This window comes from Pyrus communis, chromosome 15, assembly GCF_041283825.1.
Source record: "Pyrus communis isolate YQ-2024b chromosome 15, ASM4128382v1, whole genome shotgun sequence".
NCBI classification, from domain to species: Eukaryota; Viridiplantae; Streptophyta; class Magnoliopsida; order Rosales; family Rosaceae; genus Pyrus; species Pyrus communis.
In genome coordinates, this window is record NC_142579.1 from 4,149,087 (window position 1) to 4,173,381 (window position 24,295).

At 40.7% G+C, this 24,295-nt stretch overlaps 1 protein-coding gene and 1 long non-coding RNA gene across 2 annotated transcripts; one reads left to right on the forward strand and one right to left on the reverse strand.

The window, feature by feature from the left end:
* Positions 1 to 19,567: 19,567 nt before the first annotated feature.
* Positions 19,568 to 20,827, forward strand: LOC148690394 (uncharacterized). Its single transcript, XR_015957239.1, has 2 exons — positions 19,568 to 19,996; positions 20,095 to 20,827. It is a non-coding gene; the product is annotated as an uncharacterized LOC148690394 (long non-coding RNA).
* A 471-nt stretch (positions 20,828 to 21,298) lies between these two features.
* Positions 21,299 to 23,972, reverse strand: LOC148690395 (G-type lectin S-receptor-like serine/threonine-protein kinase LECRK3). Its single transcript, XM_088685340.1, has one exon. It carries the CDS (start codon positions 23,852 to 23,854, stop codon positions 21,467 to 21,469), a length of 2,388 nt encoding a protein of 795 aa, XP_088541466.1. The 5' UTR covers positions 23,855 to 23,972; the 3' UTR covers positions 21,299 to 21,466.
* Positions 23,973 to 24,295: the final 323 nt, after the last annotated feature.

Below are 24,295 nucleotides of genomic sequence, written 5' to 3' on the forward strand. Positions count from 1 at the left end.
ACAGGTAACATACCAGTAATAACTCTAGGATCCTGCTCTGCCTCCTGCTGAGTCATAGTGTTGATACGCCCATGGGCCTAACATCTTGAACCACTGTTGCGGCCGCCTCGAGTCCTAGCACCTTGGCTATTGCAGCCTGCTCGGTTATTTTAAGCACGACTACCTGAAACTACTCTAGAATGCTACGGCTGATGCTGAGCAGAAAACTGAGTACTCGGATTGCTACTCTCACCATAACTCTGAGTACTTGGGTTACGTCCTCCACGGTAACCTGAACCAGAATCATAACTCTCTGATCGGTTCATCGAAGGGTAATCACAGACATAATGCCCAGCGCCACTATACCTGTAACACGTGAATGTATTCACAACATAATCACCCCGACAACACATACCACAACATAAATAAGTCAACAATGCTGGACTAAAGTGGTTGAAAGATTGCCTTGCCGACTCATTACCTGAACCCTCACTGGATGATCTCGAACCCTTACTATGTCGTTTAAACGATTGAGAGTGTCTAGGGTTGAAGGGATTTGAAGAAGTAGAAGGCTTCCTTATGCTCCGGGATCAAAAACCACGACCCCGCTTATTCTGGTTCTGAGGCTGATTCTTGTTCCGCGGCTGATTTTGGTTTTGGTGCTGGTTCTGGTTAAGTCTACTCCACTTCGTCTGTTCAACCCTCAAAGCTGCCTCAATCATCTCCTCGTAGGATGCACACCTATATAGTGCCAAAAGCTAGCAGATGTCCTCATTCATAACAATCTACAGATATACCATCATCTTATGAAGGTTTTCATAAGTTCCGCAGTGATGTCTCAATAAGCACCGAAATGTGCTATCAAACTCTGTAATACTCAGATTGCCCTGGCAAAAATTTAGGAATTCCTGTCTCTTCCTCAACTGATAACCGGGGCTCAAAAAGTGTTCGCTGAAAAGTCTCCTGAACTTAGCCCAAGTCATCATAGAGTTACGTGGGGCGAGAGCTCGTCATTGACTTCCACCAATATCTTGTGTTACCCTGAAGGAAATAACCAGCAGTATTCGCCCATTCAGATGTTGGGCATTTCATACCCTCTAAGGTGTCCTCCAACTTTTCTAGCCAATCCTCAGCCTCCTTACAGGCTCCAACTACATTAGGCTTCGTAACACCATGGCTACGAGCAATCTCCATACAGGTACGACACGACCTGCTACTCCTAGGAAAAGCATTTCGCAGAGCAGAGGTCAACTGTTGAATCCCACCCATTAAACCAGAACGAGGTCGTCGAGGTACATTCCCACCAGAAGGATCCATAATTCTGATAAGAGGAAAACAAGATTTAGAAGGACGAAAGATTATGGCCACAAGAAAGCTTATGATTACCAAATGAAAGAATGAAGTCCTAAGCAAGCTCTGATACCAATCTGACACGCCCCAATCTCGATGTTCGGAAGACAGCGAGATGGCCATATGTTGGCCGACACCAAGGGTGACGCAAGCGATTTAATGAATGGATATGCTGACAACATATGAAACATGCATATAAATTTCCCACGAACTACACAAGGTAATATTCATACACAAACCTTACAAAATACTATAATAATATTCAGGCTTCAATAAAATGATAGTGATAATGCATGACATGTTTAGAGTATACATCTAATTCAGAATACAAGCGGACGGTGTAACAAAAAGTGCTATTACAAGTGATGTCAAAAGTAGAGAGGATGACACGATATCACTGGTAGGAGAATGCCTCATAGCTTGGATTGTTTGCCTCGTTCCTATGTCCCGATGAGGGCGCAAAACAAAACATGAGTGGACCAAGTTGATATATGTAATACTAAAATAATTATTCATCAATGTAATAACCCCAAAGTTTATGAAAACTTAATAGTATAATATGTAATAGGTTTTTCGAAAACCCTAGCATGCCATAAATCCTTCATAAAACATATATCATATAGTGTGCTTAATAGTGGTATCGTATATAAGTATCTTCCAGCCAAAGCCATCTACCAACGCCCGACCGAAGCCAAATAAATACCTTCTGGCCAAAGCCATATATAAGTATCTTCTGCCCCTAGGCACATAGTGACCACTAGATAAGCACAAAAAATCATTGAATATAACTTTCCAAAATATATCTCATCGGAGCTCAATAGCTTAAACATCATATCACAATTCATGTTCGTAGTATATAATCATAAATCATATATACTACAAAGAACGTAAATTTGATAAAGCATGATATTTCATAAAGTGTAAAACCAATTTACTCAATAACGTTTCATAAAATGTAGCCATTAAATCATGCTTTTCATGTATGCATTTCTAATAGTAAAATCATGCATTTTAGAAGGGGTCTACTCATAGATACTTCGTCGTCCAAGAGCTGTACGAACTAGGAATGAGGGAAATGCCACTAACAAACGCACCTTGCACTACGGCTAACTTTCCGTGGTTTGGCCGGAAAATGCCTTGAAACTGGCGGTTCTCATCGGAAAACTGGGAAAAGCTACTCCGAGCTATTTTCAGCGTTGGGAAAATTACGAAACGCGTCAGAGTTTGTCAGGGGAGTGTGCACCATAAGTGTCATGGTGAAGTACCTTCTTGGCCTAGGGTTTTCAAGGTTGCAAGTCTAGGTGGTGGTGGTTTGTTGCTCTGTGTGTGATTTTCAGAGAGAGGAAGGAGAACTTGCAAAGAGCATTCCGGGGAGAAGAGAGAGAGTTTGAGAAAATAGAGAAAATGAAGGAGAGAGAGAGATAGAAAGTGAGTGAGAGAGATAAGGAAAGAATCCAAAAAGAGGGGGGATCCAGATTAGGCAGGGATAAGGGAGACAAAAATCCCCAAGTGGATCCCCTTGGTTCGTAGTTTAAGCATGTATAAGACGAAACACAAAATATCCGCAAACGTTCGCATTCGAACGTAGAATCTTCTTTATAAATCCGATTTCAAATTCGTTCACGCCTACGCATTCATGGTGATAAGTACGATAAGAATAAATTAATAGAAGTAAAACTACGCATTTAGACGAGATGGTCAAACAAAGTCAACTCTTGGGTAAAAAGGTAATTTCATAAGTTCGGCAATATGAAAATACACTAAATCTGGGACGGGGTTTCACACCAGCAATGCTTTATGTCACAGATTATTGGGTGGTGAAGCATCAACATGTACACAAAATGAGTGTAGCAGAGTTGAGAATGCTTGGTTGGTTATGTGGGGCATACGAGAAAGAACAAGATTAGGAACTAGGATATTTGTGGTAAATTAGGAGTAGCCAAAATTGAAGATGAGATGAGAGAGAATCGGTTAAGGTGGTTTGGACATGTGAAACGAAGACCTACAGGCGCTCCGGTTAAAAGATACAATTACGAGATAGAGACTCAAGGGCAAAGGGGTAGGGGGAACACCTAGGAAGACTTGGAAAGAGACTCAAAGAAAAGGCTTGGACTACTTGGATCTAACATAAGAAATGACACAAAACTGAGCTCAATAACATTCTAGAATTCATATAGTCGAACCCCACTTAGTAGGATAAGGCTTTGTTGTTGTTGTTGTTATTTAAAGTAGTAGGTTGAAATGTTATATAAACCTTTTTTGATAGTAATGTGAATTCGTAGTGGTTTTGTTTTAAGCATTTGATGATATATTGAAAAGGAAAAGTAATTTGGAATTGTATGGAAGAGAAAGTGAATCAGATGTTGCATCCTGATAGCATCTTTTTGAAAGCATGGATGCCTAAATTAGATTATTGTCATTTGGATTAATCAGAGGTATCCTACAGGATGGTATGGTTAAGTGCATTGTCTTTTTTTTCTTTTTTTTTTTTCCTGAACTGACCAGGTTAAGAGGGCAATGCAAGCAAAGTTTTACGATAACGCTGAACTTTAAAGTGTGCTCCACAGGTTAACATCTTACAAAATTCAGAGGTCCAAAGGTTAGCATAAACGTCATAAATCTCAAGTTTATATGGTTCATTGCGTGTTGATTTTCCAGTTGCAACATTGTCTTTTCATGCCTTATGGGTGCTCGGGTAAGTAGATCAAAGCATAAGGTTTATCGCTAGTTATGGTTTACTGAAGCTGTCTGACTACTCTAAGGACTATTTTTGTTTTTCAAAATGAAAAATGACTCCCGGGTACTCTGTGAGTCTGTTTTCTGCAAAGATCCATCCTGTTTTCTCATTTATGTAGCGTTGTGCACTAAGCAAAGGGATGGTATGCATGATAAAACTAAGTTGTTATTGATTTTGTATCATCATATATTTACGAGATATAACTAATGCACCTAACATGTTCAAATTTTTTAGTCTTGGCCTCCCCTCTATTTTTAGCGGTTCATTTTCTTTTAGAAGCAGCCTACAAACGTATAATTAGTAAAGCAGCAGATTACATTGAACTCAAAACCTCATGCATATCATTCATGATGACACAGGCACTTACAGACGGTGAAGCTTGCGGTGAAATTCACGGTCTTACTTATTAGTTTTATTACATAAACTAAATGTAGGGGTTGATCAGTGTGAAGCCAAATATAATCAAGAGGTGATATGTGGATTTTTGGGTGAAAATGACAAAATTACCCTCAAGGTACACCGAGATTTCTACGCACGAGCAACGGGCAATCATCCCTCAATCAAGTCAAAATGTCCCCAAAATAGGTATTTATTTATAACATATTTCATCCATCCTCATCAAGTCTTTTCCACAAGGTAACCCCCAAATCATTCATTTTTATTATATTAATTAGCTAATTAATTGATTTAATATCCAATTAATGTACTAATTAACCACAAATCATGAACCTCACCCACAAAGCCATCCAAGTGGCAGGTCCATCTCCACCCAAAGGGGCCGGCCACACCCCTATATAAACACCCTTATTCTCTCCAAAACTGAATTCCAATTCTCTTGCTTAATTCTCTAAATTCTCCTAACACTTTTCCCTTAAAATTCTAACTTTGGCATCGGAGGTTCTTCGGCCAAAGCCCTCCCCATTCATCGTGGGCGCATGAGGCTCTTGGCCTTGACTTTAGGTGTTATTTGTTTTGTAGGTACAATTCTGTCCAAGAGCAAGGAGGAAGAAATTTGCATCCACATATTGGTGCTTTCATTGAGAGTTGAGTCACACGCTCGTTGAAGACTCTCGCATATAAGGTTTTTTGTTTCCTTGCCTATTTGTAGATTTTTCGTGCGTTCTTATTTTTGGAATTTTTATTTCTAAAAATTCTTTGATAATCGTAAAAGAAAAGTACAATGGCAAGAGATTCGAAAACCTTGATGAACGAAAATTCCAACATTCAACATAGCGATAAGTGGAGCGGCACCCCCACGAGGCACGACCTTGGCAACCACCACAGTGGCCACCACGGCAGCCACCTTTGGAAAAACCCACAGCCTAAGGCATGCCACTTCAACCTTCAAGGGGCCAAGCCCTAGCTGAGCCAACTCGTGCCACCCAAACCTAATGCAAGCCCAATGCATTGCCAAGCTGAGGCCAAGCCTCGCACCTATGTGCGCCACATGCCGATCATCCCACTCTCGTGGCCCAGCCTGCTCCCGCGCCCCGGCTTGCTCCTGCAGCCTAGCCTGCTTCCGTGGCCTTCCAAGTAGCCCAAATCAGTCCAAGATTAGTTTAACCGTCTTAGCTTTAAATTTCTGGGCCTACGATCAAATCGAGGGCATTTTCACCATATTTCTCCACGGATTTGACATTTCCCAACTTAAATCTTACTCCCAGAGTCTACCACACTTCCACTGCTCAAGGAGACGCATTCCTTCCAAGCTTTTCCAACCCAAATGGCAACACTTATCTCAACAAGTCATAGAATTGACAAGCGCCATCGCACAGCAAACGACCTTGGTGAATCACCTTTTGTAGCTCACCGAGATGTAACGTGCCCCAGAAGAGGTGTCCCGAAGTAGGACAAGGGCAGACGAAGAACCTCTTCAGCAGCATCCCGGCAAGCAACCACTCGACCAAGGCACAAACCAAGCATTCAGGTAATTTACATACCTTGGGCCCCCGAGATAGCTTATACTCCTGTCTTAGCGTGTGGAGGAGCATGCACTCTCGATTAGGCCCACATTAAAACAACGACGATCTCATGTGTAAGATATTCACCACCATTCTATAAGGTGAGGCGCAAGATTGGTTCTACACCTTGCCGCCACAAGTTCAACGTCAAAAGGAACCCAAAAGAGTCGCTTCACAACTACGTGAAGAGGTTTAAAGCAGAGAAGGCAAAGATAGTCGGATGCAACAACTCAATAGCTAGAACAGCCTTCCAAAAAGGACTTTTAGCAGATCACCTGCTGTTCAGAAAATTAATCATGAAAGAAGATCTAACTCTAGCAGACTCTTTCGCTCTGACAGAGAAACATGTATTTGGGACAAGGCTTGCCAATCTAGATGCAAGGATTTAAAAGAGAACCTGACATCACCTCCCTAATATCCAAACCGAAAGTGGCGGATAACCTATTCGCATGTTTGACAATATATGAAGCAGCAATAAGCTCTACCATCATACAAGAAGAGTTGGAGGCCTGACTACTTGTATTTCACAGTTCAAAAGCTTTCATCAATGGTACCAGAAATTCAAAAGCTAACTTTAGAGATAGTTGTTACAACTCAGAAGCTCAAAGTTTCACCTTTAGACGCACGCAGTCATCCTCATGAAGCACTATGTCGCCCAATCCAGACGCACGAAGATAAAGGCGTAGACACTGGTGAATGTAAAGTTTTTTGACAACCGCAACAACTAAGCCCAAAAGGCCCTCCAAGGGTAAACAAACACTAGAAGGAAACACTCGGAAGCAAGTTTTGTCCTCGTCGCCCCAAAAAGATTCTACATACGCGCAACATGTACCGGCAATTAAACACCACATCCTACTACGTGTCACACAGACCTAGCTTACCATTGCTCCATAATTCAACTCTAGAGTGGCCCAATACCGGCAATTGAGCATCTCCTACTGCGTGTAACATAGCCTCAGCTCCACGGTTCCCTATCATGCATTCATAACGTAATAAGGTGACCCAATGACGGCTCCACGGCTCCTTACTACACCTTCACACCTAGCCTAGGTGATGCAACAGAGTAGCCTAACAATGCCCTGAAGGTAGCTGAGCACGCCCTAACCGCATCTGCTCCACCCGATGGAGACTTCTGGCATTCACACGTCAAGGGCGCATCCAACTACAAAGGCTCAGAAACAGGCATGGTCCTTGTCACCACAGATGGTTAGATGCTCGAGCAAGCAATTACTCTAGGCTTCAAGGCATCCAGCAACGAAGCAGAGTACGAAGCCCTACTAGTAAGCCTCCGAATGGCAAAAGACTTAGCGGTGAAAAAGCTTGCAATTCATTTCGATTCCCAAATAATCACTGACCAGACTATTAAGGAGTACACAACAAAACATCTAAGGATAGCGCAATACTTAGAGAAAGTATGCAAGCAACTTGAAGCATTTCAGACTTACACCCTCACTCTAGTTTCGCAGGCAGACAACACCCACATAGACGCACTAGGCGGCCTAGGCTCCGCCCTTGACCACCAACTCAAACACTCTATCCTGGTGGAGTATCTAGATAAGGCAAGCATAAAAAGCGGAGCCGGCAACCGAAGTGTCACAGGTTAATACAACTCTAAACTGGCAAAGTTCTATTATAGACTATCTGGTCAATGGCACACTCCCCAGGGAAAGGTTGGAGTCTAGAAAGCTCCAAATAAAGGCAGCACGCTACTACATATGGAATGACATTCTCATCCGAAGATCCTACACTAGACCACATTTCGCTGCCTAACGCCTCCTGACGACCTAAAGGTTCTAAGCTCAATCCATGAAGGCATTTGTGGAAATCACTCCAGATGCCAATCCTTAGCGCAGAAGGCTCTTAACGCAGGCTACTAATGGCCTACCATGCATTAAGAAGCTAAGGAGTTAGTGCAAAAATGCTACCCCTGCCAACACTACAATCAGGTACAAGCACTGCCTACCAGCGAGTTGCACTCACAGACGAGTCCTTGCCCGTTCATGCAGTGGGCAATCGACTTGATAGGGCCAACGCCGCCTGCTACTAGGAGCAGAGGCATGATGATCGTGGAAACTGATTACTTCACCAAATGGGTAAAAGCAGAACCCATGACCACCATGACTCAGACAGAAATAGAGCGCTTCATATGGAGGAACGTCATTTATTGATTTAGAATCCTTTAATCCATCATCACCGATAACGGCCCACAGTTCGTGGCCAAAGGTCTAGTGAAGTTTTTCCAAAAGTATGGCATCAAGCAGCACATCTCCACGTCGAGATATCTTCAACAAGACGATCCTCAACTACCTCAAGAAATCCCTCTTTGACAAGAAGGGAAAATGGCCAGACGAACTCCCCAAATTTCTATAGGCATATCGCACCACCAAAAGACGAGCAATCGGTGAGACTCATTTTTCTTTAGCATTTGGTTCAGAAGCAAACATTATTCCCAATGTCATCGTGCTAAGTATTAGCACTCTACTGCCAAGTATTCAGCAAAAAAGTAAGCAGATGACCACAAACATATATCTCGCAGCCTACCAGCAACGGCTCTTCTCTAACTACAACAAAAGTGGCAAGATCCGACAGTTCCAGCCCGGAGATCTAGTCCTAAGAAAAGCCTTCATCACTGCCCTTAGAGAAGGCTCCAAAAAGATGGATCTCATCTGGGAAAGTCCGTACAAGATCAGTAGAGTAAGCGGCAAAAGTAATTATACCATCGCCACCATGAATTACAAAGAGATCGAAAAGCAGTGAAACGCCTACAATTTGAGGAAGTACCATGTGTGACCTTCCGCTACATCAAAGCCCGAAGACTCAAGCAGCTCGACAGGCACCACCTCACAAGCCGAGGATTATCCAGTTATTATGCAGTTCCTACCTTACAGTTAAGTTCTCGTTCGTTCCACTTGTTTTTCAATGAGGAATTCATAAGTAATCTATAACTTAGCTCGGCTGCATGCTTACAGCAACTGATCATTCCTGCACTTTAAAACAAAACTGCGCCCTTCTTAGGGACTCATCATAGGAATTGTGCCCTCATCGAGGGACTAACCATACTCTCTAGTGCGGGATGATAAACCAATTCCCCAACACCCAACTAGGTCTGTTTTCCAGTGCGAGGGGATAAACTAGTTGCTCTTTAATGCGAGAGGGTAAACCAATTCCCCGACACCCACATGGGTTTGCTCTCCAAGGTGAGATGATAAACTTTACACTCCAAATATCCAGACGTGGATAAGCCGAGCTGCCCTAGTATAACTAGGTGCATGATGGCTTGCGTTGAGATTTCTAGAAGTAGCCACAATGGCCTTTTTCAAGGCTTAGCTAGCTGAAGGATTTTGGGTCTCTTGGCCTAATCTGTAAGGAACTGGGCCCCAGAGACGGAGGGGGCACATAACGCAGTACGTCCTACTGACGACTATCCTGGAACCCTAAAGTTGCTACCGAGTGCACTAGGTAGCCTACAGTTTCCAGAAGACTACCTACGGCTTGCCCTTCAAGCAATAAAGCCATGCTAGACTTATACAAACACGCATTCTTATGAAAGGGTAAACAAGCTAGCGTGCATATACGAAGCTTTATTCACTGCCGACATGCTACGTAGTCGATAAGCTTCACCTCTGCCAAGCGCGAAACGGCCTGCACCAAGTTTTAAAGTGTTGTGATACTTGCTATGCAACCTACGAAATTAGAGAAAGCCAAGGTTAACAGCCTAGTGGTCACACGGACTTGTCTGTTTCTGTAAGTAAGGCGTCCGGCTGCTGATCCTATGGCTAACAACTTTGCAAAGTTCTACACCAACACTTACGGCTACATCAGCTACGCAAACCTATCTGCTCATAAAAAAGTAGCACACCTGCCATTGATTTATAAAGTCTAAAGGTTAGGGCATGAACAAAAGAAGCGAAGATGGAGAAAAGTGAAGGAATAAAGTTTATTAATTTTTCTAGGAAAATTGATAAACAACTAGCAAAAATCGAAAGAGTTCAAGCAAATTAAAAAGCAACGAGGGAAACAAAGAAAATCCTAAAGATTACAAAGAATACTACTCTTCAGCAGCTTGGGCACTTCACAATTACTCGATCGCCACACCTTCAACAATCAAGACATTCTCAGCAGCGGCACCATCTGGCGCTTCACCCCTAGCTGCTCCAACCTCGGCACCAACATCTCCGACCACTTCACCATTAGAGGTCTCAAAAGTAAAGGCAATCAAGTCTTTCGAAGAAATAGAGAAGGTTTCGAAGTCTTTCACAGCAAACTAGAAGTCAAACAGCCTACCAAAGAGATGATCTACATAACCCAACTTGTAAAAATCAGCTTGACTCTAAACAAGTGAAGTCTCGAGCCTAGCCTTCTCACCTTTCAGCTGTCCGATCTCCTCGATTAGACCAACACGGACGCACTGCAGCTCATCCACTTCTTTCTTCAAACTTTTGTTGATCTTCAGTGCACCTTGGAGTTCCAACACTTGGGGTTCAAGCCTATCAATGACCTTCTTAGAGTGGATCATTTGGTTATAAGCAGCAATTAACTCTTCATCCTTTGCATAAACAGCGGAACAAAGCTCAGAAACGGCACATTCAAGATCTTGAATCTGAGGTATATGACATCTAATATCCTTATCGACACTTTCATACTTAAGTTGGATAGCATCAAGCCTATTCTTCAAGTCAACGATCTCTTAGCGAGCCGTCTCAAGCTGCAGAGAAGTGGGGGCATAGATATTAGACCCTTTCAAAACGACGAGCTCAGATTCCAACCTATTAATCTTCTTGGTTGAAGAATAAGCTTCAGCTGCCACAGCCTTTGCCACCTCATTGGCAGCCTTGGTATCCTTTTGGTCAAGGAACATAGACTCAGCTGCCAGAATAGTCGTCTTTAGGGGTGGGTTTGAAAAACTGAAAAACGAAAAAAATCGAACTGAATACCGAATCGAGGCTGAAAAAAATCGAACTGAAAGTGTAAAACCAGACCGAACTGAATCTTGTTCAGTTCGGTTCAGTTTTTGGGGTTCAAAAACTAGACCGAACCGAAGTATAGGCAAAACGACGTGGTTTCATATTTAATTATAAATAAATATTATTTTTTTCCCTTGAACGACGTCCTTCAGTCCAATTTGTAGTGTCTGCCTTCTTCAGTCTGAAACCCTAAATAGAATCGAACCTATTCCATTTCTATTATCCCTCTACTCTGTACATACTCTCACTTTGGACCATCTCATTCCCAGCTCCGCCACTCTTCCACTTTGTCTTCTTCCTTCCCAGCGACCTGCGACCTGCGACCTGTCTTACATCTCGTCGTCACCGTCTCACTCTTAGTCTCTCACCCCAGTAACTGGTGACCCGCAACCCACGAGGCACGACTTCCTGTCGTCGTTTCAGGTCTCGAGTCTTGACCCACAAATTCCTTCATTTGCAAGGTTAGTCTCTCACCCCCTGATGCGTTTTGCAGAATTTTTTTTTTTCAATTTCATAGTTTTGCAATTTGTTTTGGGTATGCTGGATTTGGTTAGGTAACTTCATTTCTGAACACTATTAGACTATTAGTTGAGGTTTGATTAATTTGTGAGAGTACATAAGGTTTGATTAATTTCTTTTGGGTATGCTGCTATATTTGGTTCTGCAGCTTTAACTATAGGGTTTTCTCGGGATAATGTGAGCCTTTTCGAGTCCATGGAGAGAGTTGGGGGGGGGGGAGTGTCGATGTGGGTTATTAGAGTAGCTTAAGGGTTAGCTTCCTCAATTATATTAGGGTTCTCCTCGTTCTCAGTTAAGCAACCTGTAATTAACCAGTAAATAATAAGTTATGGAATTTGCATGTTCTTGCTCATGGCCACCACTTCAATTTTCATTCGTATCTGTTTGTTCAAAAATTTAAAAAAATAAAAAAATAAATATAAATAATCAAGTTTTACCAGAGGAGGATTGCTAATTGCATCTTTATGACTTATGAGTTGCAGATTACTTTCCAAATGTCAAATTAATTAGTATTTAAGTGTCAATACTTTCGGGTAATATGACGAGGAATACGAGCTCAACGGCTAAACTTCAAAGAGAACCAAAATATGTTTGATTTTAATTTTTAATTATTTGTCCCTTAACAGCAGAAAGATTAAAGTTTATTGTGTCTGAGAGTGTAAATAACTAGTTTAATCCATCTTGTATGTTTTGTATCTTTTGATGATTATAGTCATAGACCTTGCTTATTATTTGCATCTGTAGCTTTTCCAGGTGCATCTTACCTTTGCTTATTATATGTTTTGTATCTTAATTAGATGAAGTCAAGTGCATCAAAGGCCTCGAGCTCAAGCTCAAACTCAATGAGATCATCAAATAGCTCCCGTGCAAAAATAAACTCATCTACGTCGACTCCATCGCAAGTAAGTTGTCATCTCTATACTTTCTCTATGGTTCTTATGTCTCAATTTATTTAATAATTAATTGTAATGATGCTTTCTACTATTTTTGAAGGACATTGTTGGTGAATCAACTCCACCTCAACTCCCTATGGTGGCAACTCAACAAACTCCTCTTACTCATGGTGGATCCAAAAAATCCTCCGATGCAACTCCAAAAGAAGGTTGCTCAAGTGATTAAGTAAGTAAAGAGGACACTCTCTTGGATTCACTAAAAAGTCATGAAAGGTCTACAATTTGGGAGCACTTTGATAGGACAATTGAGGGAGGCCGAGTTAAAGGGGTATACAAATATTGTAGCAAATCGTTTATGGCCGACACAGATAAAAATGGTACAACTAGTATAAGAAATCACTTAGCTAGATGTAGGAGCTATGGTCCTAATAAGGAAATATTTGCTACAAATAGGCAAAAGACCTTAACCTTTGCCGGCACAAAAGATAAGTTGGAAGCCATAGGTTTTTCTCAAGTGGAAGTTACTAAGGCTTGCATTGAGATGATAATTATAGACGAGTTACCTTTTTCATTCGTCGAGGGAGAGGGTTTTTGTCATTTTTGCATGCATGCGTGTCCTTTGTGGAGAGTACCTAGTCCTAAGACAATAGCTAAAGATGTACTTGGCTTATTTTACTCCGAAAATGAGAAATTGAAAAGTCAGTTGAAGACATTTAGGGTGTGTCTAACAACCGATACATGGACTTCTATTCAACAAACAAATTACATGGTTCTCACTGCTTATTTTATTGATGATGATTGGATGTTACATAAAAAGATTTTGAACTTTTGTGTCATTCTAAATCATAAGGGAGAATCCATTACTCAACTTTTGGAGGAGTGTTTGGTGGAGTGGGGCATAGAGAAGGTGTTAACTATTACAGTTGATAATGCTTCGGCAAATGATTCCGGCTTAAGGGATTTGGTGCACCGAATAAGTGGGTGGGGGATTCCTAATGCACTTTTGCATGATAGAAAATATTTGCACATGAGGTGTGTTGCTTATATTCTTAATTTGGTAGTGAATGATGGGATAAAGATGTTGAATACCGTCATACAAGGCATTCGTAATGCGGTTAGGTATGTAAGATCTTCCCCTCAATGGTTGGAGAGCTTTAAAAGGTGTGTTGAGAAAGTGAGAATAGAAAGCAAAGGGCTTGTGATTTTAGATGTCCCTACTAGGTGGAATTCTACATTTTTAATGTTGGATTTGGTTTTGAAGTTCAAGATGGCTTTTGATAGGTTGAAAGTAGATGATGGTCATTACCTTCCTTACTTTACTAAAGAAAATCATGATAATATAAGGGAAGGGCCACCTTCGACTTATGATTGGAGTGAGGCGGGAATATTTGCATCCTTTTTGAGACATTTCTACGAAGTCACTTTAAAAGTGTGTTTTTCTAATACTCTAACAATTCATACTACTTTTGATGATTTGTTTAAGATCAAAAGTCTCCTCCTTGAAAACAAAGATAATGAATTCTTGTCTATGATCTCCATGTTGACGCAAGAAAAATATGACAAATATTGGGATTCAATTGAGGATATGAATCAATATGCTTTTGTTGCACTTGTGCTTGATCCTCGCCATAAATTGGAGAAGGTGGTTGGTTATTATGAGATACTATATGGCGAGGACGAGGAAAAAGTTGAAATTGCAACCAATGCGGTGAAAGATTTGTTGTTTGATCTTTACAAGATTCATGAAGAGTTATCTTTTGATACACAACAAAGCACAAGTAGTGGTGGTAGTTCTCAATCGGCAACTACAAGTGGAGATCCTTTATCAAGCATGACAAAGATTGAAAGAAAGTTGAAAGAGAAAAGTGAAATGAGAAAAGCAAAGAGAGTCGTATTGTGCACTATGATTTGGATAGGTTTCTTTCAGATCCTAATGAAGGGGAAGAAGAGCCAAACTTTGATATCTTGAATTGGTGGAGGGTGAATGGGCTATCTAAGTATCCTATTTTGGCATGAGTTGCAAAAGAGAATTTAGCTATTCCCGTATCAACCATTGCTTCAGAATCCTCATTTAGCACAAGTGGACGAATAATTGATCCATATCGTAGTTCTTTGAGTCCAAAAATTGTGGAAGCTTTGATATGTACACAAAATTGGCTTAGGTCAATTCATGTAGCATTACATCATGAGCCAACCATTGAGGAGATTGAGTTTTGTGAAGAAGTTAAGAAAGGTAATTTTACTTATTGCATTTGGTTTTGTTAGACTATTTTAATTAGATGCTATGTTGCATGCTTGCTTTACATCATGTTCATTTTTTTTTTTTTTTTTTTTTTTGTAGAAATGGCAAGTAGAAGCTCAAAGAAAAGTGCTATGTTGCCTCCTAGGCCACCTAGGCGTTAAGCTTAAGCTTGAGGACTTGGAAGATTTTATTTGTGCAAGACATGAAGTGATGAAACCTTGAAGGTTTATTTGACTTGTGTGATGTTTAAATTTCGACTTTTTGAAGACTCAAAATTTTTCATTTTTTTAGACTTTTATGAGACTTTATGTTTTTAGATTAGTTAGTAACTTCCCTCATGAATATTGAAAAACTGTGAGCCCATTCCTGGAGAGATGGAAACATGTAATCTAATCTTTGGTCCCCCAAACAGAAAAAGATCATGTATCTTTTCATTAGAGATAGCGAAACATGCATAGACACACTGACATATGTATCTAAATGACAAAATCCTGAGTCATATTTTCTATCTTATGTTATGATTGTTGTTTTTCATTTTCTAGAGTAAAAATAAAAAATAAAAAAATCGAAACCAAGCCGAAACCGAACCAGATAAACCGAACTGAAAAAAAAAACTGAAAAAAATGAACCAAACCCAACCGAACTAAAATTTCGGTTCGATTTTGGTTTTGGCAAAAAACTAAACCATTAAGAACCGAACCCTGCCCTAGTCGTCTTCTACACCATGGCAAGTTGTGCAATCTTCCTATACTCGATCGTATGCTTCACAAAGGAACTTGGGCAAACAACCCCTTTAACGTCATCGACAAACTTGGCACAAGCATCCATGTCTTCAAACAGATTTGGTTTCAAAAGCGCACAGATCTCAGTAGCCTCCCTAGAAGCAGACTTAGTGGATTTCTCACAGCTGCCCACGTGAGCAGTCTCCTCCTTCCCAGCAGGCGAATCAGTCTCAACAGCTGGGGGAGTGGGCCTTGAAGCAACTTTAGCAGCAGTGTCCACCTTATCACTCTTCATAATAGAAAACCTTTCCAAAGCTGAACCAAACTTAGCTTCTAATGGACATCTTAGTACAGACTTCAGCACTGGGGGCATGACAGAAGTTCTATGCTGAGCAATCATATCATCAATCGTACTAGCCATTCTCGACATGGCAGGTGCCACAGGCTTAGATCTAGTAGCCTCATTTTTCTTCCCATTAGTAGAAGTCACGTCAATCACAGGCCTTTCGGCAGCTGGTAAACCCCTACGAGCAGCAGAAGAAGTCTTTAGTTTTTTCTCAACCAGCATCTCTTGAGCAGGTGAGGAAGATCTCTTCTTTCCACCTTCATTCATAACAGTGTTCTAAAAAACGCCCTAGGTGCTAGGTGCCTTGGAATCGAGGCGATTTTGTGTAAAACGGCTGGAAAAATTGGGGTATCTTACATTACGAAATTTCCTTATTTTCCTCATATTTTCCATTTTATGTTGTAAATTGTGAACTTGTACATGTGTCATCCTACAATACTCCTTACTATGGTTATATGACATATATGCTTAATGTGTTTTTAAATTTTGGACTTATTGGATACTCTTTTTGCATTTTATCATTCTTTTATTATCTTATCCATGAATTTCATACGAGTATAATTTTTTGTACGTGTTAATATGCATTTATTTACAAGATAAACAAGAAATTTACCTAAATCCGCCTAGGCCGCCCGAGTAGCGCCTAGCGTTTTTTAGAACCTCGATTCATAATAAGCTCCACGACAACGATCAGACGAGCCAATGCATCTGCCTTAATCCTTTTTACCTCTTTTCTCGGGAGTATCCCACATTTCTCCCAGCGAAGATGACTAAGTAGCCAATGTCATTCACGGTACTCAGCAGGGAAGCTCAACCCATGATGGCTTTTCCCTCATTTTTTCTCTCGGACCAGTAGGCAGAAGGTCTGCATGCCCAGCATTCCAGCAACCTATGAGGTCGACGACCTTCTCATTTTTCTCAATCACCAGCCTAGCCTGCGTCAGGTCCAAGAGCCCAAAAAGGACATGAGCCATGCGACTTACCTAGCATTACGCCCCAGCGCCACAATCCACAGCCCCAGCGCCATAATCCGTGGCTCCAGCATCACAGCTGCCCTTGGCTTTAGCCAAACTGAGCAACCCAAGCAGTGGTCCCTGCCACAACACCTCATCGGCCCATGCCGAGCCAACTCCTAGCCCCTGCCAGTCAACATGCCACACCACCCCAACGGCTGCCCCGCGGTAGCACCATCCAAGAAGAAGACAAGGAAAATTAATTTTTTTCCTACCTCGGTGCGGCACAGAGAAAACGAAGAAAGCAATGAAAGATGGTGGGCAAGTGTAGAAAATTGATAGGCGAAGGGGAACAAATATCCTCTAGCTTTCTCTTTCTTGTAGGGTAGAATAAATTGCTCTCTAAAGTTGACTGAATCATCTACTTAAGGTAGACTTAAATAGACTTTAGAAGTGATTTATTTCCCTTTCCTAGAAGGATTCCAATTAAAGAGGGAATCTACATCAATATAGGAAACAATCCTACGTCTTTTAAAGCAAGAAGATCTCTACACCTGCTGCCATTTCCTGCGAGCAACCCAATAAGTGTGGGGGCATTTGTGGAGCCAAAAATAATCAAGAGGCGACACGTGAATTTTTGGGTAAAAAGGACAAAATTACCCTCGAGGCACACTAGGATTTCTACGCGCGAGCAGCGGGCAATCATCCCTCAATCAAGTCAAAAAGTCCCCAAAATAGGTATTTATTTATAACCAATTCCGTCCATCGTCATCAAATCTTTTCCACAAGGTAACCCCCAAATCATTCCTTTTTTATTATATTAATTAGCTAATTAATTGATTTATTATCCAATTAATTTGCTAAGTAACCACAAATCATGAACTTCGCCCACAAAGTGATCCAAGTGGCTGGCCAACTCCACCCAAAAGGGCTTGCCACACCCCTATTTAAACACCCTCATTCTATCCAAAACTCAATTCCAATTCTCTTGCTAAATTCTCTAAATTTTCCAAACACTTTTCCCTCAAAATTCTAACTTTGGCATCGGAGGTTCTTCTGCCAAAGCAACCCCCCCCCCCCCAATTCATCGTGGGCGCATGAGGGTCTTGGCCTTGACCTAAGGTGTTATTTGTTTTGCAAGTGCAATTTTGTCCAAGAGTAAGGAGAAAGAAATTTGCATCCACAATTAGTTTTCTGATCACTAAAATTCACCATCTTACTTATTAGTTTTATTACATAAACTACAAGACCGTGCATTATGTTCGCAAAACACATCTACCGAAATCGCCGACAAAATATATCCGAAAGCAGTGAGAGACCAATAACCACAAAGAGTTGGTAGTCGGCGTTAAAGAAGATCCGAGGCTGATATTCGATGGCATTTGTTGTGCTTGAGCAACAAGAAGTGTCATGGCAAGAACAAAGCAAACCATAAAGGGCATTGAATAAGATCTGGTCAACGTGGGTTCAAAAATTATGGTTGCAGTATGAAGTTTCCCATTTTTCAGTTGCTTTAATATTAGAATGATCAATGCTTCAAACGATTAATCTGTACAAGTTCAGGTTTTTCCTATGGAATTATACCCGCCAAGTCAAGTCATTTCGTTTGGAGTACTCCCAGACTTTGCCAAGTTCCTGTCTTTGAAGGGATCTACAATTGGGGCCCCTAATGGAAGAGAGTAAATTGCACGGAATGACAGTACTGTATCAAGATGCATGACAATGAACAATGTTGCATACAAGTCTTTCTCCTAAAGGAGTCCACCACCTTGTGAACTTCAAATGCGTGTGTTTTTCAATCATATGGCTATTCTTATACTCGAGTTTCATTCGTCTTCACTCTAGAAAAAATTTACTAATACATTGTTAAGCATCTTCGACATGTTGATAGTTAACAAATCTTCAGAAGGCCTAATTGAATAAATGGCCATCATGATGATACTGTAGTCGAAAAATAACACATGTGTTTAAAAATTCAGGTTTAAACTCTTGTGGTAAAGTCAGTTTAGAATAAAACCTAAACTCAAAATTTATGTTATTTCTCTATTAGTCAGTGACTCAAAACGAAAAACGAAAAATTAGGAGTAATACCAGAGAAAATGTGAGCAACCATCAAGTTGATGATAAGCTACGGTGTGCTTCTTCATGTGAATTATAAAAGCGTAATTAGCGCAGATAATTGCTCCATTCAGGCACATACTCGTAGACCCCATTCGGAACAATCGAGAATCAAGCTAAGTCCACATATTTCTTCATTTTTGTTCGCTTATTAATTATTTTATTGTTAAATTATGACCCGCTTAATTTATAAATAAGTAGAAAATATTTTAATTTGACATTTCGTGCGAAACTTTACAAAATATTATTTTTCCTACACCAACTGTTTTTTAATTTGACATCTCAATCGATGATGGTCTAACATATTTTGGTTGGTTAAATTGTTAATTTGTCTCCTAAATTATTACTTAACTTTCGAGTTTCTTCTTGAAATTTTTAATTGGAAAATTAAGGATTTCAACTAAATTTTTTGGCCGATTTCCCCACTACCGTTATATATTTTATCCAAATTAACGTTAACTTTTATCACGTGCACACTACGTAACTCTTCTTTGTGGACAAAAGCATCACTTCGTTAGACATTGAGATACAAAAGCTATATAATTACACATATTTGCATAGGTCTATATTTTAGAAATCTAAAGTTTTCAATTATTTTAAAGAATAAAACGACCGAACTATTCTCACATGTTGTACATGTACTTCTATCTAACAGAAATTTGAATGAAATAAATGAAAAATTAACATTAGGGGCAAATCAGCCAAAAAAGTTAATTTAAGTTCGTATTCTAATTAAAAAGTTCAGGGAAATCGAGAATTAGAGTAATTGTAATAAAATTTGAATCGCTGGGTTCCTTTTTTAGCAATTAATGGACCGCCTTAGAGCGCCGACGGTTGAAATTTCGGAAACCTATTTGGCGCGCTCTCTCTCTCTCTCTCTCTCTCTCTAGAAACCCTAACCCATTTCACAAGCCCACGACTCCTAACGGTCGAAAAATCTGGGATCGTTGTTTGCAATTCGGATTGCTCTCTGTTTCTCATCTGAAATCTGATCGTTATTTGCAATTCTGATCTCTATCTCTTCTCTCTCTCTCTCTCTCCAATTGCTCGAAGAATACCCATTTTTTTCCAAGTAATTTTTGTATCTGTCTGTTTAATGTGCACTCTTAACCGCTCTATGATGTGCGGGAAAAGGAAGGATCATTCCCAGTGGCGAATTCTAGGGTTTCTGAGGTTGGTGATCTGATTTCTAGGGTTTGCGGTGGCCCGTCGGTAACATTGCAATCTTTCATATTACATCCAGTTTTCTTTGTTTGTTTGTTTGTTTGTTTGGGTTCCTTGAGTTGGATCGTACTAACTCTCGTTTGCAGGCTTCGGTTTTCTACTCTCTCTGAAGTCTGAATCGCTGATTAATTTCAATTTGCAGGAAGTTTCATCTTTGCTTTTGTTATTTAGGATTTTAATTGTTACACACACTGATTAACCAGCAACAAAAATGACCCACTTTTTAGTCTTTAAGTGTGATCATGAAGCAGGGTTGGTACTTACACTTACACTTACAGTTCAGTTGTCCTTACTCTCTGTTCTCCCAATGCCCCTTCCTCTAAAGCCTATGCGCATCACCGTCTCCAAAACACAAACTCCCAGCCGCAGTCAAAAGAGGAAACATGAAGCAGCCCCACAATAGCGAGGATGTCAAAAGAAGCGCAAGTCGAAGAAGGTGGTTCCCGAAAAGCAGGAGGAGGATCATCACAAGGAGCTGGGTTCAATTCCCGACCTTGACCAGTTGTTATGCGACATGGCCTGTAATAATCATCTTTGGCTTAATTTGGTTGATAGAATGTTGGGGGATAATTTCTTTGGTGAACTACCAGGGGATAACTTCTCCGATGGATTGCCGGAGCACTGGGGAGGACCATCGTTTGATGATGAATGTTTTTGTTTATTGGTGACTTTGTTAGTGCACTCTTTTACGCAGATTCTTTGGGTTTCTTGTTTCGGAAACCAGTTTCATAATCAATATATCTAGCTGATTGAGAATTGTAAAATTGTTGTACTATCTCTTCAAAGGAATGAAATGAAATGAATGTTTTATCGTCTCAAGTTGTGATCTTCTTTCTGATTTTCAGTTCGATTCATTCAATTTTCTCCGCTTGTGTTGTCACGCCACAATCTCAAATCATATTCTTTCTACAATTTCCCTGAATAAGGATTGATGACAAACACGATATACTTATAATGATTTAGTTATGGATTTGAACAAATCCTTCAAAATAATCAGCATGAATAGATCAAGAATTTGTCCCCTGTCACGGAAGAAAAACACGATTTCAAAAAACGAACCCCTACATATACAGAGTCTCGATTCTTCTGAGATTCTGCTGGTGGAAGGGATTAACAGGGTCGTGAAAGTTCCCAATTTGTAGTTTTGGCGATATGTCTTTAACTCACCGGATGTTTTTAAGAGCTTGTTTGAAATGTTATTTCGCCTCTTTTCAAATAAACCTCTTTTGACAGTAATGCAAAAGTAGATTATTTGCATCCAATTAACGCACAATTAGTAACGCAGCAGGCTACATAGAGCTGAAAACCATACGCATATCATTCATGACGACACAGACACTTACAGACAGCGAAGCTTGCGGTGAAACTCACCACGTTGCTTATTAATTTTATTACATAAACTAAATGTAAGGTTTGATCAGTTTTCTAATCACTAAAGTACGTATCACTCACTTGACTTTAGATGGTGCTGAGAATAGAGTTAGGACTGGGAGGGATTGGGATTTCTACAGTTCCTTCAAGCATGAGTAAAACCTTCTTCATAGAAGGACGCAACGACGGTTCATCCTGGACGCACCAAAGTGCCACTTTAATCATCCGTTCAAATTGCCTTGTGTCGACCTCTTGTTCACCCACTAGTTTTCCAAGCTCACCACTCTCAAAACAGGGGTAGGCTAATTCATCCAAAACAGCCTCCTCCTCTGGAAGACTCCAATCCACATTCCTTCGACAACATATGATCTCCAACAAAACAATTCCGAAGCTGTAAACATCAGCTTTAACTGTTATTGGCATTTTCCTATGCCACTCTGGTGCAACATATCCCTTGGTTCCTCTGATGCCAGTTGTGGTTCTTGTTTGGTCTGCCTTAAGCAGCTTTGCCAATCCAAAATCTGATATTTTGGGGCACATGTACTCATCCATCAGAATGTTTTGGGGCTTTATGTCACAATGAATAATCTGTGTATCACACTCTTCATGGAGGTAAAGAAATCCTCGTGCTATGTTGCGAGCAATTCTCATTCTTTCTTCCCAACAAGGCTGTCTGTCAGGTGCGAAGAGTACATCTGCAAGTGAGCCATTGCTCATGTACTCGTATACCAAAAGCCTTTTTGGTCCATCAAGACAGTATCCAAGCAGACGGACTAAATTCTTGTGATGGGTTTTCCCAATGACTTTCAGCTCAGTCTGAAATTCTTTTTCGCCTTCAGCTGCAACTTTCTCCAGTCGTTTGACAGCAACTGGCTTTTGGCTAGCCAAGATCACTCCTTTATAAACTGTTCCCGACGCGCCTCTTCCAACCTCTTCTGTAAAATTGTTGGTAATCTTCTCTAACTCTTCATAAGTATATGGTCGCAGAGCGATGTCCTCATTCAATTCAGAGTCACGAATGGGAGTATTCACTCTTTTATACGCCCACACATTATGTTTGCAAAGCACAACTACAGAAATTGCAAACAAAATAGCTCCGAAAGCAGCAAGCGAGAGACTAACAATCAGGATGTCGGTTCTTCCTTTTCTCTTGCTTCCTTTTTCCACGATTCTATTTGTGTCTGGAGTAGTTGTAGATTTAGCTACCTTGATGAGAGCTACGTTTGAAGTATTAACCTGTCTTCTTCCATATCTCAAAGGAAGCCTCTGCTTTTTGCAGCTTGTATCATCAAAAAGCGCGGCTTCACAATTACAGTCCTCCAAACAGGCTCGTTTGCAAGCTTCTTTGTCTGATAATGTCAAATCCACATACGAAATGTCTTCCCATGTTGTGCTTTCCAGTTCCTCCATGGTGTATTTTAAAGTTTCGTTTTTGTGTTCGCAACCATCTGCAACTAAATTCCTCGAACAGCCTGAAGTCTTATTTCTCTGATTGGCAGATACAAATCCTGGAAGACATCTACACTCAGCTTCAAGATCTAGTAAGACACAATAACTATTTAATCCGCATACACCTTTGGGGTCACACTTGTCGTTGGAAGATTCCCATACCATTGTCCTGCTCCCGTTGTGATTCAAATCATGCGAATACAATCGAAATATTCCATCTGCATCAATTCTCATAAGATAAATTGTTGCTTGATCAGCAGGAAGACCTCCATTTGTTATATTCCTGATATTCGAATGGGTATCATTTAGCAAGTAGAGATGGCCATCAGCAGCAAAATGAAGTGTCACGTTCTTTCCTCTGCCATCCGTTCCAGATGAATAGTAGGCATATTCGGCTTTGTATGGAGTATTTACAGGGTATTGGACAAGGTTTCCATCGGCTTGCATTTTGAGGCGGAAAATGCCAGTTGAGTGATCAGATTCTGATTTAGCGGAGAACAGCTCGTCCTCAGCAAACAGGGTCTGACCCGGCAAAAGGGTGTCAGTCGGGTGCTCAAAACTTTGCCATACTATGTCTTGACGAGCATTGTATATCACAAAATTTCCTGAATCAAGCATGGAAGCCGAAGAACCAGAGGTATACTCTATCACGAAACTTTGGCCTTGTGTTGGTTTCAAGGAAAACCCATCACTTGTGAAGTCCAAAGTAACATTGGTGGAGAGTGGAGGGTCGTCTCGCTTCGCAGTCCACACTATAGTTGTTTGGGGGATTCCAGCAAGAAATATCCCCACAGCATAGCCATTTCCTTGCTTGTAAAATCCAAAGGCGTATACACCAGAACGTGACAACCACGAGGAGTTGGTAGTCGGCGTTAAGGAAGATCCGCGGCTGATATTCGACTGCATTTGTTGTGCTTGAGCAACAACAAATGCCATGGCAAGAACAAAGCCAACCATAACAGGCATTGAATAAGATCTGATCAACGTGAGTTGAGAAAATTGTGGTTGCAGTATGAAGTTTCCCATTTTTGAGTTGCTTTAATATTAGAATGATCAATGCTTGAAATGATTGATCTGTAGAAGTCAGTTTTTCCTAATGGAATTATACCCGCCAAGTCAAGTCGTTTCGTTTGGAGTACTCCCAGACTTTCCAGGCTCCCATCTTTGAAGGGATCTCCAAGTGGGGCCCCTAATGGAGGAGAGTAAATTGCATAGAAAAGCATATCAATCAAATAATATCATACTATGTGAAGAAAAACATAGATACGGCATGACATTAGGCCATCTCCAATCGATGACTAGCTAGAGGGCTCGTTTTAACCCTCTGGCCCTCTAAGATTCTCCAAGATATTAATATTTTAATGAACAGTACAGGGTCATATTTGTCTTCGTCTCCAACCGAGGGCCAAAGGGCCAGAGGGCTCATTTTAGCTCTACCACAAAAATTCGTCTCCAACAGAGGGCCAA